The sequence below is a fragment of the Cyrtonyx montezumae genome, unplaced genomic scaffold (genome assembly GCF_038088225.1).
Source record: "Cyrtonyx montezumae isolate F1298 unplaced genomic scaffold, pur_monq_1.0 scaffold_10, whole genome shotgun sequence".
Lineage (NCBI taxonomy): Eukaryota > Metazoa > Chordata > Aves > Galliformes > Odontophoridae > Cyrtonyx > Cyrtonyx montezumae.
Window position 1 is genome coordinate 8,914,484 of NW_027071826.1, and position 18,727 is coordinate 8,933,210.

The 18,727-nt window shown below is 46.7% G+C and overlaps 2 protein-coding genes across 3 annotated transcripts in view; one reads left to right on the forward strand and one right to left on the reverse strand.

The window, feature by feature from the left end:
- Window positions 1-217: 217 nt before the first annotated feature.
- ZFYVE21 (zinc finger FYVE-type containing 21) lies at window positions 218-8,343 on the reverse strand. Of its 2 annotated transcripts, XM_065749615.1 has the most exons (8): window positions 8,185-8,343; window positions 6,470-6,520; window positions 4,669-4,837; window positions 3,618-3,693; window positions 3,433-3,524; window positions 2,594-2,647; window positions 1,193-1,335; window positions 218-964 (listed from the first exon to the last, which is right to left on the reverse strand). In XM_065749615.1, exons 1-8 carry the CDS (start codon window positions 8,314-8,316, stop codon window positions 929-931), a joined length of 753 nt encoding a protein of 250 aa, XP_065605687.1. In that variant the 5' UTR covers window positions 8,317-8,343; the 3' UTR covers window positions 218-928. The 2 variants fall into 2 exon arrangements, with proteins under 2 accessions (XP_065605687.1, XP_065605698.1); XM_065749626.1 differs by lacking the exon at window positions 2,594-2,647.
- A 485-nt stretch (window positions 8,344-8,828) lies between these two features.
- Window positions 8,829-18,727, forward strand: part of XRCC3 (X-ray repair cross complementing 3) — a 421,446-nt gene continuing 411,547 nt past the window's right edge. Inside the window, exons 1-8 of the mRNA XM_065750332.1 lie at window positions 8,829-8,924; window positions 9,151-9,219; window positions 9,569-9,706; window positions 10,507-10,719; window positions 14,020-14,174; window positions 15,010-15,222; window positions 15,592-15,638; window positions 16,181-16,567. Of these exons, the coding sequence (XP_065606404.1) occupies window positions 9,165-9,219; window positions 9,569-9,706; window positions 10,507-10,719; window positions 14,020-14,174; window positions 15,010-15,222; window positions 15,592-15,638; window positions 16,181-16,403 (1,044 nt within the window). The 5' untranslated portion in view covers window positions 8,829-8,924; window positions 9,151-9,164 and the 3' untranslated portion in view covers window positions 16,404-16,567. The remainder of the gene's footprint in view (window positions 8,925-9,150; window positions 9,220-9,568; window positions 9,707-10,506; window positions 10,720-14,019; window positions 14,175-15,009; window positions 15,223-15,591; window positions 15,639-16,180; window positions 16,568-18,727) is intronic.

The window sequence follows — 18,727 nt, forward strand, 5'->3', positions numbered from 1 at the left end:
TGACACCTGCCCTCAGCTGGTTGGTGGCTCAGCTTTTACCAGTCCAGGACAGCGCAAGGAGAAGGACGTTGGCTCCATGAGGTTTAGTCGGAGGATTTAGCAAACCATCAAGGCTTAAAACCAAAGGGAGGATCTTGTTCCTAAGAAGACAAAGCTCCTCTAGCATTCAGACAGCAGTGACGAAAGCAACTGTACGATGTGAAAGCATCACCTCCTATTTAAATAAGTGAATTAATTTATTCATATTTGTACATTAAAACGTATACAATTCCAGATAACATTACAGTTAGATTAACAAAAGCTAGTTACCAAAAAGAAAATACAAAACTAAAAAGTATTCTGGAAGCTTAGTTAGTACAGAAGGGAAGTTTCAAGATCATGTAACCCCAATCTGGTGATACGTGGTGAAATACGTTAAGAAAAAAAATCAAGTGAGTTCTATAAAACTGTATCTAAGGCAGATTTTATTGTACATTGATTTTTAAACATTTGGATAGAGGGAAAAACCTGAGATCTATACCCAAAAGCTATTCTCTGCAGAAGAGACGTACACCTGTGTTTGCTTTTTGTGGCAAACAGTATTCATAATTGTTACTATAAAAGTTGTGCTGTACATTAGCTGTAGTGCAGGTCACTTTCGTATCTCATATTAAGTGCCAATAAAGGCAATAAAGGTTTAACAAAATATACAAAGTCTGAAAAGGTGAGAGTTTAAAGCATTAATCGTATACATATTGCACACTATAGTGAATACTCATGGTTCAAAACAGAAGTACATTGTGTTTGCCAGTTCTTACATGATGAACCATACTGGAATGAGAAAAGGTCAGGAGAAGAGTGTTATCCAGCTGTCAGATTAGCACAAAGTGAGATGCAGGTCCTCGCAGGCTGGTGTCTTCTCTCAAGCTGCCAGCAGTTTGCAAGTTTCTTACTGGTCCCGAGACTCATACAGAAGTTTTGTTGCCTAAAATGAAAGCAAAACACAACTGTCAACCTAACTCCCTCCACAAGCAGCACAAGGCTGAAGTCACAGCAAGCAGCTGTAGCTTCTGTTCTCCTAAGAACAAGGCCTTAAAATCTGCACGTTGAGAAAAATAGCAAAAGGAAAGCGAGCTCCATGGACTGCGTACTCACTACTGCAGCAAAGCATTCTGCAACTTCTTTCTTCAGCCTTCTCTGAAGTTTTGCCTACCTTGTGCATAGCTGCCAGCCAGCTCGCTGACAGCTTCTTGTTAGAGCTGAACTCTTCACTGGCCGTAAACTTCATCTGCGTTAGCTCCTCTGATCCTGGTACTTTGTACTGCAGAATCATGCCTATGGCACGGGTATTGCCTCCTGGAAAAAGGAAAAAGAAATCCTGACCAGCAGTGTGTTTTAACAACTGAATCAACACAACTTCTTTCGGGTAATAACCATGGTTGAAGAGAGCATCTTCCCGCTGGACTCAAAGCGCTAAGAACTGCAGATGAAATAAGAGGGGCAGCATCAGAGGAAGCAGCAACAAAAGGTGGCAGTTCCGAGCAATGGGATGGGGAATGTGCAGAAGCACTATTGCTTACTTCTCTCTTGCAGTCGCTGAGCACAGCTTGGAAAAGCCACTGACTGCACACACTGAGAAAACCCTCACATTTCAGTATTACCATCTGTCTTAAATAGATAACGTGGCTTCACAACACAGCCTGCGGCATCTGAATTGAACTGCCCTGTCAAATAGGGATCCCTGCTTGATCCAAACCTGCACCATTTGGGAACTGGGCAAGAGCAGCTGGCAACGGGCAACAACGTCATCTGTTTCCTGAAGGAAATCCCTTACGAAAGACGTTGTTCTGACAACAGCACGGTAGCAAAGTGCTTGCATCTCTCTTACTCTGGCTGTGTAGAAATGAAGATAAACCAAAGCAAATACGCAGAAACTGAACAGAAGCTTTGCTTAGAATAGCACACTGGTGCTTCCCGTTCGCTCAGTCAGGGGGCAGAGCAGAAACTGAAGCCACAGCAACAGCACCGCATACACAGGACATTTTTACAGAGCAGAAAGGGGCCTGGAGGCCACTGCCCTCATCCCCAGAGGCCAAACAAAGACCACCCTGGTCAAAGCAATGTGATCAAAAGCACACGGTGTTTATAAACAGTTCCTTCCTCCTCTTGTGGGACAGACTTCAGTCTTTTATCACCATCAGTGCCTGCTGCATCTATCCTGTCAAGCTGACCGCCATGTACTAGACACAGGAACTACACAGGAAATACATTACTCATTTCTGGTGTGCTCCATTCAGGAAACCTCTGTTGAAGGAAGGTGATGTGCACAGCTGCATGCCACTACAGATCATTCCTCACCAATGCTCTACAGGGGCACACGATAGCACGCACGGTCAAAAGAAGAACTCATGTGTTTTAGTTCTCCAAAGAGTTACAGAACAATCATTCTCAGTTTTATTAAGTAGATGGGAAGGAGTAATTACATCAGTGCTGGAGCATAACTTAAGCTGAACAGACACATATCAAGCAAAAAGCATTGCAGAGGAAGACAGATGCAGAGGGGTCATAACAGCATGCTGGAGGGAGCTGCACTCACAAAAGGTACTGGTGATACCTTCAGTAATATGCTGGCTCTCCAGAAGGCTGGTGTAAGTGTGAATATCTTTTTCTACCACCAGGAAGAGGAAGGCAGGCAGGCAAAAAGATAAAGCAATCAGAAGAGTAATGAACAAGAAATTACAGGAGCATTAAGCAACTCAGCAACACATTTCAGTTGATTTGAATATCAAGTTCATTAAAGTTAGCATGCTGTACTGATAGACTGTCCAATTAAGGATTCCAGCAGCAACAGAGATGTTGCTAATGAGTAATCATTAAAATCCCTGACCCTGTTCGTTCTCATTTCAATGAAATCACATCCAAGTTCATCCTGAAATACTACAAAGTATGTCAAGAGATGAGGCAGTAAGTAGCTGCCTTCTGATAAAGATGTTAGCAGTTTAATTTGGCCAGCCCTTCATCTTCAAGGGCACTAAGATCACATCATTTTATGTTTTTAAGCAGTTTCTCTCCTGCTCTCCTGTGAACTGTTTGTACAAATAGAAGAGAAACCCTGGCTGGACTCTGAAACTGAAGCTAAGACCTACAGCTCCCTCCTATGAGGCTTCTCATAGGTTAGCCAAGAGAAAGGATCAGACGGGATGACCACCTTCACTTGTGTTTATCAAGAAATTCACTCATGTTAGAGTTCTAAAGTCTTCTGACTTTGGAGGCTTGCCCCAAAATCCCAGCACCCACATGGAGAGGTCTCCATGCACAACACTGTTCCGACATCTGTTGTAAATGACACAGTTACACCTGAACCACCACTAACCTAGAAACATGCTGTCTAGCTTGACCAACAATGACAGCTTCACGTTGCTCTTAATAGCTTGTACTGAGTGAAAAAATTACCTCCAGGAGTAAATCCCTCTGTAAGAATCTGAACAGTTGAAATCTGTACAATTTCAATTTCATAGTGGCTGTTTCCATCCAAAACCAGGTATCTTCATAAGAAAAAGAAGAAGATTTATTGTATTGATTTTCTTGTCAACAGTACAGCTGTGTTCACAAGTGCCATTTCCATCAACCATCCTCACCTCTGATTGTTGGAAAGCCGACAGACCATGAGCTCAGATTTATCCGACGTTCCCAGAGTTACAATGAACGTAGCACCTGAAAAGAAAAGCTTTCGTATTCTGATGCAGCATTTAGGAAGGAGCATGGAAGTATCAAAAGGGATCACTGACTTTTATCCCCTGCACTACCACACTGAACTGGGTGAATTATGAGACTAAAAGAAAGGTGACACGGGTTACGAGTCAGCAGAACACTGAAGTAGAACAGATCTTTAGTTATGTTCTGCATCACGCGGCCAGTCACAATCAGGTGCAATATTACCCACATGCTGCAGGAATACAGGCAGCATCCAAGGTAAATCCTTGAAAACTGAGAACAGATCTGAAGATGGCAAAAATGGAGATCGTAGCACAGAGGAATCAATAGCAGGATGTGACTGTCAGCTGTGTGCTTGTAACAGATACAAAACACCACCTCTTTCGGTGCTGCAGACTAGCTCAGCCTTACTGCAAGGTCAGCCAACTTCAGCCTCCATCTTATGCTTCCCGCCTGCTCAAAACAGCTCTTTTGACATCAGGAAAGTCATAAATCATCAAGCAGACAACACGCCTACTGCTCTATTTCCTCCGTGCCTCATACTCCCTCTGTTGCCTAATCCCAACAGCACTGGCCTGGGAGATAAATACCAGCACAGAGCACTGCCAGACAGCCTGCAAACCACCTCCACAGTCCACACCACGCAGCCTCACAGCTTCACCCCACTGTGCTTCCCACTTCCCTGCCCCTCGCTGACCCTCAGTGTGCACAGCAGCACTGATGCTGACATGGGACCTTCAGCAAAGCCCCAGGTTTTGTTTTTAATGCCTTTTTTGTCTTTTATTCTCTCTCAATCAGCTGGTAATACAGAAATAAGTGGCAAACAGGAAACACAACAACAAGGAAGTGTTGGAAGGGCAGAAAATTGCAGCGCAACAGATTGACAAGTGGAATTAATCCTGCTGTTTATCAGATCTCTTTAACACAGCATTTGAAGTGAGATCAAAACAACGTATACACGCAGTCAGTACTTGCCATTCATGAGCACTTTAAGCTGCTTGTCATAAAACTCAGATTCTTTCTGTGAGATGAGGGCACATTCAGCACACTGGCGCACAGGGTCCACAAAGCACATGCGAGGCAGAGGCACTTTTTTACTGCAGCACTTGTCACAGAAGCACTTTCCGCATCTCCGGCAGTGATGCTAAGCATGAGAGAATGTTTTATTTGCTTACAGAATAAACGTTTAGGGAATAACTTGGTAAAGTTCTTACATTAAACATCGCCCTACCCAAAAACCAGCAGTTCCTCAGCTGTAAAATATTCACATTGAAGGGATGGGATGGCAGCCAAGGGGTAAATAGCAATTAACTGCTGTAGTGGTGGGAAGAGCTCTGAAGCCCGAGCCTCGAGAGAGTGTGTGTGTATGTAGAGCAGTGTGAACAGCACTACAAGCTTCTGCTGGCACTGAGCACGCTCCTGAAGCAAACCAGCAAGAAACTGAAAGGATTTTACCCAAAGTACACTGAATCCCTTCCCTGCCTTTCCGTCAATACAAATGCAGGAGAAGGCAGTTTCTAGATCCCAGTTTCTAGGTCCCTTCCCACTCTGAGCAGAGACCTGAAAGCTTCAACTGCAGATTGTGTTCTTCTCCCTCTAAACTTGTTCTCAAATGTTTCCCACGGAAAAAGCTATAAAGCGTCCCAGCTGAAACCCGAAGTCCTCCCTCTCTCAGAAACATCAGGGCAGCACAGTGCAAATCCAGCCAAGCTGTAATACAAGTTAAAATCAGATCTGGTAAGATCAGCACAGCTTCAAAATGTGGCTTTGTGCTCCCATCACTGCTGGGGTGTGGAGCCCTGGCAGTTCTTCCTGATGCAAGCTTTCAGCAGATGACAGCAGCTCGTGTCAGAACAAGCGTTCCCAGGCGAGCAGGACCTGATTTGTGGCTCACAGCAGGTCTCAGCTGTTTGACACCAGGAAGTGATACGCTGCTGTTCTGACCACTGTCAAAACTTCCAAATATTACACAGTCCTCTGAAGCACCTGCTGCACTTGGCTGCCTCCATTTACTTCCCAAAGTTAACACAAGTAAAATACAGCAGCCTAATGAATTACTGCTCTGCAGCCCATCCATTACTGCTTTAAGATTTCTCCTTCCTTCGCTCACATAAAAAAATATAACCATCAGCTGTGTCTGACTTGAAACGCATCGACTTCCACCAGCACATGCTAACAGTGGCAATGCACTTCCACAGAGGAACGTTATTCTCTGCTAAAAAGCAGTGCTGGCTTTTCCAGGAGGCTGCACAACTCCCACGTTCAGCAGCACGTTTGCTGACCATGAGACAAATCCTGGTTCCCTTTTAGAACAGAAGCACTTCCAGCTCTCCCCATTTCAGCAACTGAGCCCTTTCATATCAGACTGTAATTTGTTACACCTGAGAATACCTTTGGTTCATATTTCCACAACTAATTTCATGTTTGAAAGCAGAACTGTGTTCATTAATGTGGTTTCAATGTCAGTACTGATGCTGGCAGCCCACTCCAGCACGACCTCCTCTCTCATGTCCTTCCCACGCAAATCCAGCTGGGAGCACCTAGCATTTTAGAAACACCCAAGCCATGTTACAACATGAACTAAAAGAACGTCAAGAAATTGAATTTATTAAGAAAAATGAGTCCTCTACCCAGAAAAGGCAGAACAGAAAGAAAAACTATTGTAACGTCCCTTAGTCTTTGCATGAAATTCTACTCATCATCTCCATTTTATACCAGAACTCCACATCAGTATGTTGCAGCAGTTAAAGCTTTATATTGTGTCAGTTTCTCTTACCTTTCTAGTTATGAAGTCAAATTTTGTATCACACTGCATACATCTCGGGCACTGGAAAACAGTACAAATTAGCATTAACCTGTAAGAATTGCCAAAATCATTCACCCTAAGAAATGCTGCACCTTGCCAGAATGACACTTCAGATATCCCTAACGTGTTTACTTGTATTTGGGTCTCCAGAAAGGCTCAGAGCTGGATTCTCTCCGGAGTTTTACAGCTGTAGGAACCCTAAGTCTTGCAGCCAGGCTGTCACAGAGTCCAGCTGGATGACCTGCCCTAGGTGGAGCTGCTTCTATTTGCTTAGCACACGCTCATCACCGTTTGCTTTTAACGAATACATTTCAATATCAGACTCTTTTTCTTCTAAGAACTCTCTCAGGTCACAGCAGCTTCTGGAGTCTCTTTCTGTGGTGAAACAGAAGTCCCTTTCTCAGTCACTGTCCCAGGCTGTGCAGCTACAGCCAGGGGAACACTACAGCAGCTAAGGAGAACCTCCAGAAACATTTCATTTTCTTGTAGCTCCAGTTCTATATAAAGCACTCACACTCCGAAACAAAAGGCTTCACAGATCAGTAACAGCAGTCACTGTAATGGAGCACAACTAACTGCACTGCAGTATTTGGAACAGGAAGCTGTTTCTCAATCCCACACAAAACAGAAGCACTCCGTAGTGTTTCAAGTAACTGACTTAATTCCCAACTGCCTCCCTTCCCAAAGGCTCCAGAGAAGCTGCTTCTCACAGCCACCGACTGTGAACCTGCAGCATTTGGCAGCTGCAGTGCTCCCAACGTTTGCTCTGTACTGCTCCACAGCCAATACCATATTTTGGTCTACGCTGATCTTGAGTTAGTAATTTAAGTTTTGACATACCTTGCAGCTTGGGAGCTAGGCACAGCCAGAATTTCAAAGTGCCTCGAGTTTACCAGGAGTCTGATTCACTTTCTTAACTAAAATCTGTATTTCTGGTCAGAAATCAGAAAGCACGAGCCACAAACAAGGGAGTTTTTCCCACTGAGCTGTTCTAACCCAAGCAGCCTCCTCTGTTCCCCTGTGGCACTTCTGCTTTAAGTAACCAAAATTGTGAGAGCACATTTGCATCACTTGGTCTGGGAAGAGCTCACAAATGGAGAACATCTTTAAGGATAAATCCTTCCCATTCATCCTTATGACACAGACTGTGCAGGACTGCTTAAGTTTGGCAACACACTGTAGATGTAACGTGCTCTGTAACAGCACAGCATGATATCTGAGTTACTTTCCACATCTCAAGACTCAGGCTTTTCAAAACCACTGCAAGCCTGATTTCATTTATTTTAGTGGAACCAAGAAGAGAGAAGATAAGACATTAAATAAAAACGCACGTCGTTAACGTGTTGATTTCACAATCAGCGCTATCAGAGCACTTCGTACACCGAGAGGAAAACGGAAGGGCAGACGCTGGGTGCTGTAACAACTCGGGAGCAACAAGAAGCGGTTCCAAGCAGGGAGCGGCGCGCCTCTGAAGCGTGGTAAGGAGCCAGGGCAGCCCACACGGGGCTGGGTGGGCACCGAGGTCCCGACCCGACGGGGCTACACCGAGCTCAGAGCAATGCCAGCACTACAGAGCCCGCTTAAACGCGGAGCTGACCGCGCTACGGAGCCCCACGTCCACCACGCAGCCCCCAGCCCGCGCTTTACGCCCGCAGCCTCAGAGAACCCCCCCGCCGCCCCCATACCTCCTTGTCGGGGACCCACGGCGGCTCGTCCAGGCCGAAGGGGCTCCGGGCGGAGCGGTGCTCGGGCACCATGCGCAGCCCGCTCAGTGAGCGCACCAGCTTCTTGGCGTCGCGAGCCTCGCAGCCCGACATCTTCCCCCGACACTCCGCCACCGCTACTCGCCCCTCGGGACTGGCAGCGCTGCCAGCCAATGACCGCTCGGCCCGCTCGGGACGGGCGCGGCGCTAGACCAATAGAAAGAGGCTTCTCGTGCGGTCCCCGCCCACCTGCTCCAAACGACCAATAAGAGACTGCCTCCACACTTCCCGGCCAACCCCGCCTCGTTCGCGGCTGAAGGCGGCCGAGTTATTACTTCCTCGACCCCCTCCGCGGGGGCTTGGTGCGCGTGCGCAGAAGGAGCGGCCGGCCTCGCGGCCCGGAAACGAGGGTAGCTCCTCGCCCCGCCTCCCCTCCGGGGGAGCCGAGGCCGGGAGGCGCCCTGATAGGCCAGCAGCCGGTGACGTAGCGAGCGGGCCGCCCGCTGATTGGCTGCGGCGCGGAGGTCGTGAGGCCTGGTCGGGGCAGGCGCTGAGGCAGCCTCGGGTTGGGGCGTCCGCCGCACTGAGCGGTCCGGAGACGCCCCGGCCCGTGGCCACGGCTGATTTCAGCGAGCGTGAACTGTCGTCACAATTCCACGTTGAGCAGGCGTCGCCTAGCGGTAACGCTCCGCCTGCCGCTAGGCCCCATGGCAGCCATAAGGGTGAGTGCCGCGCGGCCTTCCGCCGTATTCGTGCGACTGCCACTGTCGTAAAGGCGGCGCGCGCGACAGCGCCGCGCTTTACGGCACCTGGGGTCGCCGCGCTGCAGCCTCGCGTCGGGTGCCGATCGGAAACGCGATGTTTCTACGAAACGAATCACGCTTCGGTTTTGTTGCACGTATGCCTGACTTAAAAAATAACAATTCCCCGATGCTCTGTTCACTCCAGTGCTGCGTCGGGACATGGACTGGGACCAGTTTGACCTGAACCCTAAGGTGGTTGCTGCCCTTAAGAAAGGTAACGCGACTTGGGGACGCGCGGCTCGCACAGCTGTCCCACGGAGCCTGCCTTGCTGGAGCTGTGCCTCGTGGGTGTCGGCACGCAGCGGTAGCTGACGTTTTGGAGCCGTAATTAAATCCTAAGCAAGTTTTGTGAGCAGTGAGAAGCGATGGCTTTTCACCACGCGCTGGAGATCATATTCCAAATGTCACAACGTTGTGATCCGTTCAGAGTAATGGTTGCCTGCCCAGCTCGTGAGAACGTTCTGTAGATAAACTTCAAGTAAACGGGCAGTGGAAACTCAGAAAGCTTTTGCGTCCAACTGTAATGCGATGGAATATATTTATAAAGCTTCTCTTTGTTTCAGCTGACATAAAATCAATAAAAGAGGTTTTAAATCTTTCCGGAGCAGACTTGCAAAGGTTGATGAAGCTGTCCAGTGCAGATGTAGAGTGCTTGCTGAAAACGGTCTCTCGTGCTCTGAGGAAAAACTGTATGCTTACAGGTAATAACATCAGTATCACAAAAAAAGAGTTGTATTTAAACCCAGAAGTACTGTGATTGTGGGAAGGTGTGAGCTTGGATCCGCACTGACAGTGATATGATTCTGAAGATGAGTTTAGTTATGCTGTAGTTAATTTTTTTAATTACCTTAAGGGCAGCACCTGTGGGACCTTGAGAGTAGATGGAATTATATCAGAGTCGTTCTTTGGGACCAAGCCAGCTTATAATGGCAAAATAGTTCTCCAGGCTGGAAAACTTGATTGTAGGAACACAAGATTTTCTTTCCCACCTTCTTTTTCAGTAATTTCCTTTTGTGCCAAGGCTATATTAAAAGCTTGTATGATACATTATATAAACTGATTTTACATGATGGCTTAATTTGAAATGAAGCAGGATCTGCTCCCTCCCCCTGCAGAAATGCTTCATGGCTGCTCTGCAATCAGAATCTATTTGCTCGTGGGCTGCTTATAGCTTTAGGCCTTGGCTGGGTGCCAGCGATGCTGTTTCGTGGTCAGCAAGATCTTGTCTGAGCATAGTTTCCCATAGAGATTCTTTAGAGGGAAAGAAGGGAAAGGGTTCTGCAGCTCAGGGTAAATGCTTCATTTTTAAATAGGCATGCAGTCATTAGGTTCTGTGGGGAAGACTGGGCTGAACTGAGAAATTCTCCCATTGGTAAAGAAGGAATCCCTCAAGGGTACAAATCTGCAGCGTCAGCATCTGTGCTGTGTCACTGTGTGTACCAAAGGTACAAAATGAATTTTTCTTTCTCTCTATTTTTGTGATCCTTAAAAAACCCTGCAGCACTTCAGCTCTACCAAGATAAGGATTGTTTCTCCTCCCCATGCCAGAAGCTAAGCCTGGGATGTTCGGTGCTAGATGACTTGCTGAAAGGTGGCATTCCTTTAGTGGGAATCACAGAAGTTGCTGGGGAAAGCTCTGCTGGGAAAACTCAGATTGGTTTGCAGCTGTGTCTTTGTGTGCAGTATCCTTACAGATACGGTGGGTTAGAGTCGGGTAAGTACTGACATGTAAATATTGATTGATCCTCCAATTGGAGGAATGTACTGTCTTCACAAACGTTATAGGTTAGGTTTTAATGGTTTTAATTGAGAGGAACCTAAAAATCCACCCAGTTCCACCTCCTGTGCTGTGGGGTGGCTGCCCCAGAGCAGCTCAAGCTTTCCAGGGCCCTCTCCAGCCTGGCCTTGGGCACCTCCAGGGATGGGATATCCACAGCTCTCAGGGCAGCTGTGCCAGGGCTGCACCGCTCTCGCAGGGAAGGATTTGCTCCTGGTGCCATCAGTGTGATTTGGCAGCACTTTGCTCTTCCTTCCACGCTGCACTGGGTCTAATTTGGCAGCCCAGTGGTTCATTGTGGGGAAACTTTATGACTTGTACCATACCCACCCACGTGGAAAGATCACAATGTCCAAAGGACCTTGCATAAAGGGCAGGAATTACATTTTAGCTGACACTGCTTTGGTTTAAGTTACGTCATTAATCAGATAGCAGTAGAGATACTCTGCTCAATTCCTTCCTGTGTTAAAGTGTACTGTGCACTGCTCTGTGGTGAGTAAAAGTGAGAGTGCTGTAATGTGGGCACTTGAGTTGAATTAGAACCTTTTGGTCTCTGTTTCAGTATGGTCAGAAATCAGTTACTACTTTGAGAGTCCAGGTTTTCCTCCCATTTTCCAAAGTTGTAATTTGGTGAAAGGTAACAGCTCTTGTCAGGCTTTTAGATGCTGAACAGAAGCAACAGAGTGTGAGTTGCCAACTTCAGGCTTTGTGGTTTTTCCAAGATTTTTCCAATGCAACAGGCAAGTTTGGTATTGCTTGTTGGGGAGAATAGCTGTGTTTCAGAGGTGGGCAGGATCCAGAAGGCTGATTTGCGTGCTAGATATTCTCCTTCCCCCTTAAATGGTAGTGCTGAATTACATTTCTTGAGACAGCATAGATTTATTGTGTATTTCCTTCACTTCATGCTAATCCTGTTTACGAACTTCTCAGCTCTAGAAGGCTGGCAGTAAACCAAGAAATTAGGACATCCTTTGCCTCAAGGTTATTTTTGTGCCATTCTACGAATGTCTGCTATGGTTTATTGCATGTTGGCTGAATTTATTTCCTGTGCCCATATTCATAGGTAATACATGACTATAATGTGACATGCAGATCCACATTTGAATTCTGAATTAGAAAAAACACTTGCTGCTGTTGGCTGTTACCAGGCTGCTTTGGTGCATGGCAGGCTGGGTTCAGAGCACTGAACATTCTTACTTTGTCTGACGATCTCTTGCAGTTCTCAAGGGTAGGGTTTGGGGTGTTTTTTTTTTGTTTATTTATTCTGGGATGTGAGTATTTTTCTCCAGTTTCAACATAAATACTAGGAAGGCCCCAGGGGTTGATAAAATAGCTGGTTTCTGTTTGGTTACTGTGGGACTGTAAGAAGAGGTGTTTATAGGATCACTGAGCACGACTGATTTCTTGAGAGCATCTCCCACCTTCCTTCTCAGAAGCAAGAAATACCACGACTCGTGAGTTGCTGCTGGTGATGACAGCTTCCCAATAAGCTGTAAATAGGACCATGCCATAGGATTTTCTGCTTGTGTACCAATCTTTGTATTTAGGTTTGACGATTTACCTGTCCCTAAAGATATGTGGATGTTATTAAATGCTTTGGAGTCATGATTAGCCTTCAGCCTTTAATACTGAGTTCAGTTGTTTTGGTTATTTTGCTTTGCCTGGGCCCCATTGAGTGAAGTGGAATTCTCTTGGGTCACAGAGCACGCTCCAAAAGTAATGCCTCCTGTCTGTACCTATGGAACCTGCAGCAGCTACGGCAAGCACACTAACACTTTGACAGGACAAATTCTCAGCTTCAAAACACTGTTTTTCTACATGCTTACCATGTTTAGCTGTGTTTTAGAAATGAAATTCATTCCACCAGCAATGAATGAGAGCCTGTGCACGGCGTTCATAACAGTGTCAGCACCACCCACCTCCTCACTGTGTTCACATCCCCTGTTTGGTCTCCATCAACGTTCAGCAAGTGGCAGTGAATGTCAGCAGGCACTGTTTTGTCTGTGTGGAGGAATTCAATGATGTCCCTTCGCTCCGTATGCCCTTCCACCATTTTGGTCAGACACCATGTTGTCAGACTGCTGGATTGAAATCTGTTATTTAATCAGTGGAGCACCAATCTGTCTAGACATACAAAGCCACATTTGAAATAAAACCAGGAAGTCTCAGGCAAGAAACATTTCATCCTTCTGAAGGACGCTGAGGAGCGCACAGAGGATGCAGTGCTTAAGGCTGATCTGATTTTTAAAAAGCAGATGCTCTCTCTGTAAGCCAGCGACTGTGGTAAAGAAGTGGCTGTCTGTGTGGATTAGGCAGTGCTGCACTGAAGGTAATCAGCTGTGAGTAACCAGGGTAGCTGGGAATTCCACAGTGTTTTACTCCAGGGATTCCTTCAGCCATAAGATATCTCAGCACAAGTTAGCATGGCTTCCATTAGTTTGAAATTCAAAGTTGCAAGCTGTAGTTGTTGGCTTACTGGAGCAAATATTGACACTAAGTACATGTAATGGCAGATTGGTTATAGAAGTTTCTCTTGCCTTGCTGATGTTTTAGAAACTGCAACTGAAAATCTGAGTGGGAGTATATGAACTGCAGTGATTTCTATAAGAATTTATGGAGGGATTGGGGAGAACTGAGCTGAAGAAGTGTAGTGCTAAGGAAAATCAGGCTTTTCATCAAGAAAATATTGCACGTATTTATTTTTTTCTCCAACACCTTTGATGTGTGCAGTTAATTTTCTCTGTAATAATGCACGCTCATTAACCAGAACCCACAGTAAAACTACATGAGCACTGATCACGTGATGTGATTGAACATCATACGTCATACACGTCATGTGATTGAACTGTAATCTTTTTTCATGATCTAATGTCGTGTTTTCAAGCGGAGTTATTACTCTTTGTGTGTTGGGTACGTTACAGTGCGTGTCATCTTCCCAGTTAGGCAGGCAGGTGCTCAGCAGCCATGCAGGAAGAGTGTCACCTAGTGGACTGCTGGAGAGCACAAAACAAAACTGTGTCAGCAGGCACCCAAAAGCAACAGGCAGCTACAAGATAGTCATCGTGGTGGTGGTGTTCATCATCGATTCAGTGTGGGTGCCAAAAAAGTGAAGTGAATTTCCAGTTAGGCATGCCTAGCTTTTGAGTGCATGGTTCCTTAGTTTGTTTTTGTACCGTTAGGAAAACCATCTGTGTAAAAGTCATGCTGCAGTAACAGAGGGTGCTTCCTTGATTGCAGGAGCTGTCTACATTTGTACAGAAGATGCATTCCCAAGTAAACGTTTGCAACAGCTGATAGCTCAACAGCATAAGCTGCGTGCAGATGTGCCTCCTGAAATCATACAAAAGATCAGATTTGGAAACAATATCTTCGTTGAGCATGCAGCAGACCTGGTGAGTAATGGCACGGATAATCCAGTGACCACACGAGATGTTGCAGGAGAGCAAAACAGCTGCGTGTTATCCCCAGCTATTTTAGTCACAGATCCAAAACGTAGCATCATAGGAGGCTCTGTGAAGAAAATCAACTCCATCCCAGCCAGTCAGGACATGCTTTGTTGCAGCTCCTTCACTGAATTGGGAGACAGAATATCAGTAAATATGCAGAAGGTGCTCTGTGTGCCCTGAGGAGCCTGCAGCACAACACCAGAGCTAGCAAACCAAAAAAGTAACAGAAAGAAAGAAAGCAAAAAGCAGTGCCTAAAATAAGGAATGGCACAGCACAACTGCAGTGCAGCTGTCTTGCTCCTCCTGTCTGCTTTTCCCTCACTTAAAAAAATGCAATGTCTTTGATATGGTAATGTTTATGATTTTGAAAAAACACCAGAAAACAGCAGGGAGTTCAGTAGACTGGGCCTTACTGTAAATCTCACTCGAGACATGTCCCACGCTGGTCTTGAGTTCTCAGTATCGCAGTGAGAACCACTCTGCAGAACAGGAATTGCTCAGGATTTGCACGACTGCACTCTTGAGACTTCGAAACGCCTGTGCATACTAAAACAGCTGTGAATAACTGCAGTAGATTGCACACACACAGCTCGTCTGCAGTTCTGTTACGTGAGCCCATGAGATACCTGCTGCGAGCAGTGAGCTCAGTCTGCCAGCTCGTGTTAGGTTCGAAGCTCCATCCGCGTGCGTTTCAGGGTTGGCAGCTGTAGTTGCCATCTTGATGTCACAGCTAAGAATTAACTGAGCCCTTCTGACGCTGTCTGCTTGCGTGCTGGGCTAGGACACCTTCCACAACTGCATTACGAAGAGGATCTCCGTGCTGCTCACAAGAGGCGCGGTGCGGTTGGTGGTCATCGATTCCATTGCTGCTTTGTTTCGATGTGAGTTCGGAGCTTCGGATTCAGTTCTGAGGGCTCGCTGTTTGCAGAACTTTGGAGCTCAGCTTCACGGCTTAAGCACCAGATTCAGGACTCCCATAGTGTGCATCAATCAGGTATGGCATCAGAATGAGCGTCCTTCGAGGCCGTGTTGTGATGAGTGTGGAGAACTGGTTCAGAAATGTAGCCGTCTCCGTGCCAAGAGAGTGTCCTTGAAGGAAGTGATGAATGGAGGAGGCAGTATGGTGCGTGTAGGTTGCTTTTTGGCTGTTGTTTTAAATGGATTCAGTTTTTAGCAGAAATGAAATTCATAGATGCTGTAGCTATCATAATTTCCTTTTAGTTTGCTTTGAAATAATGTTTTTTTTTTCTAACACGGCTTAATTTGCAACCTGATAACTTGAATTGTGTCAGCTTTGCTCCCCACCCTTCTGTTTGGTGAAATGCATAAGGACAGCTCAGCTACAAGTGTTGTTCTGCTTCAGGTGACCGATGCCGTGAGCGAGGCAGAAGCTGCGCAGTGTGGCTCCAGGTGAGTGAGGCATCCACCACAGCTGTGACAGCGTTGTGCAGGGCAGCATTGGACCCCTGTGCTTCCCTGCAACTGCAACACAAACCACTGGTGAACTTCTGCAGCAGTGCTGAATTTGCTGGAGGAACAAGAGCTGCTGTGCTGTGCAGTAGAGGAGACCACCACGTGTCATTGCGTGGTAATGCCTCACCAGCAAGTTCAGGGATGGGTTCTGTGGGGTGCTGCTGTGCTCGCTGCACGAGGTTTTTGTGCCTCTGCTCTTGGTAGAATTGCAGGCATTTTCTGTCTGCTTGGACAGAGCCAGCCAAGCGTTGTGGATTGCTTTTGTTCCTTAAGGAAAGAAGTCCCAGTGCCTTCTGACAGCGAGCTGTCGATGAGGCTCAAGCACACAGTTATTGTTCGAATCCTACTACTGCTCAGTGCATTAGATAAACAGGGAGCTATTTCACTGTGCTTCGGTGGAGCAGTTCTCAGAAAAAGAGAAGCCAAGATAATCCATATGAAATTCATACGTGCAGAAATCTGTACTGCTTTCTTTACAGTTCTGCTGCTAGCAGAGTCTCTCCAGCGCTCGGAATAACATGGGCAAATCAGCTGCTCATGAGGTTGATGGTCAGCCGTGTGCCACAGCCTGCGCCGTCACCTGGAGCTGTGTCACAGCACCCTGCGAGCGTGAGGACTTTGAGAGTTGTTTCTGCTCCTCATCTGCCTCCGTCCTGCTGCTGCTATGTAGTCACATTGGAAGGTGTGAAAGGGATGAAGTAGGCACGGTCCTTCCTGCAGTATAGCATCCTGCTGCACAAGTGCACTGAGCCTGCTTTGCTTCGTGAAGAAGCGTTAGGGAAGTGAAATTCCTCCTCCAGCAGAGAAATGGATGCAGAAATACACAAAAGGTGACAGTAACATGAAGCTTTTTTTTTTTTTAAGCTGTGCAAAGGCACTTTTTGTATTTGATACAAGTTCTGCATCACCTCCACGTGACATCAGTGTTTGGGAGAACGGTCCTTCCACAAAGCTCATGAGTGGCACCTTCAGCTGCTTTCAGCCACACAGCCCTTGCTCTCCTCTGAGGCTTTTGTCAGAGCTTTACATGATTTAATCCACATCTTTGTGCTGTTAATTACCTCTGTTTTGGCCTCAAGACTGACTGCTCTGGGTGCTGTTTCTAGTGGCTGCTGCGTTCTGGGTGAACTTATTCACCCACTCTTTCCAGGGGCCTTAAAACTCACTGTGTTTGGTGGGTGCATGCCGTGGTAGTGGGCGATGCTCACTCGTATCATGCACCTGTTGAGCATTCACTCACTTCCCTTTCCCAGCTCCCCCTTCTCCCCGTCCCCCAGGTTGCCCAATCTGTATTAATAAGTGACCACTGGTCATTTTTTTTAATCATTTTTTAAAAATAAAATCCAGCCGTGAACATTTGAGGTCTTCGTGTACTCAGTGTAAGGAAGAAGCCGTCAGAGTGCTGTAGCTCACAGCCACGAGTACCTCAGCCTTCAAACCCAGGTGTTTCATGCAGCATCACTACCACTCCCGTTGCTCCCCCGTTGTCTGGCCCGGCTCACAGTGAGTTCGTCTGCTGCAGCAGTTGGTGGATTTCTAAAGCTGCAGCTGATCTGTGGCCGCCAGCCAAGCCACCCCAGCGCCTCTGTGCTCCTGCACACCTCAGGCCGTGGCTGCAGCAGCTGCAGTTTCTGCCCCTTCTGTCAGTGACTGCTCAGCCCAAGGCCAAGCTCCAGCACTGCACACGAGGACAGCTCTGGGGGCACGAAGAGCACGCATTCCCCACTCAGCGCTGCCACCAACACACCAGTTGAGGAACCTTCCTTTTAAACAGCTTTATTCATCTTTGGATTTCACAACCGAGATTTGTTTCTATACAGGAAAAAAACCTAATTTTTACCAAAAACATTTACATTCTAGAACGTATACTCATTTTTACCCTGTGAGAGTATTTTAAATACTTTCATTTTCTACACTTGGAAAAACTTTCCAACAGCTTCAGATTATTGTACAGCTCTGTGGTGCACTCAAGGGACCTTCTTCAAAAGAAACCTATCAACTTCTGGAAACAGAGTGCTCTTGGGAAGTAAAACTGGGTTAATTTGTAGAGATAAAGTAGACAGGAGCGATATATTTAGAAAGCAGATGTAGCGAGGCCCAGAAAGTGCTCTCATTACAGGTTTCCTGTTGAAGTGGCAGTGAATAGTATTTGTGACAGATCCCATTTGGTGTGGGCTGTGACAAACAGGTGACCTCGGAGCTGGATTTCTTCCACAGCTATACCAGAAGTAATGAGATGCAGGGAGCAAAGCGCTGCGTGCTGCAGCCGGCCTCAGACACGGCCTGGTTTGTGTTCGGTAACGAACCCACACACTGGCATAACCCAAAGCCTTGTAACCTTTATAGCGCCTTCAGCTTTACGATTCCAAACAAGGAAACATCTGCCAGATTAAAAGCGGTCCCACCAAGGCTGCTGCTCTCCTGACAAGATGCCTGTCCGTTCCAAAGGTCTTGTTTAATATTCTGCTTCGGAGCTGTTGATTTAAATTCAGTACTGAAGGTCTCCAGGAATTAAACAGCTGGGTTTTTGGTCCTGTGCTCGATGCAGACTGCCAGCTACAAGCACAACAACGGACACGCAGAAAGGAAATCCCACGTAAAAGCAAGCTAAGCAGCCCACCAGAAAGCACAGTGTGCAGGTGCCAGGGCACAGCAGCAGCTAATCCCTCCCTGGGACACAAGGACCAAAAGTTGGCTCTGTTTCTGCATGGTAAAAGTTCCTCTCAGGCAACAAAGAGCACTGTGGCCCACACACTGCTGTCAGACTTCTCTAAGTACTCCACCGTCGTCCTGTGGGAGTTCTGAAATTTGGCTCTCTTCTCTGAAAAAACAATCCAATGTCAGAATTCTGTAGTAAGCTGTAGCTCAGACTGCTCAGATTTATCTTCCAACACACTTCAAAACAAGAGTTCAAACGTGTAAAAGCAGCAGTGGTAAAAGCAGCAAGAGCTGCGTGCAGCCCTCAGTGAGAAAGCTCCCGCGCTGCGGTGGCAGCTTCGTGTACAATTGGTCATAACGCGGCCCCG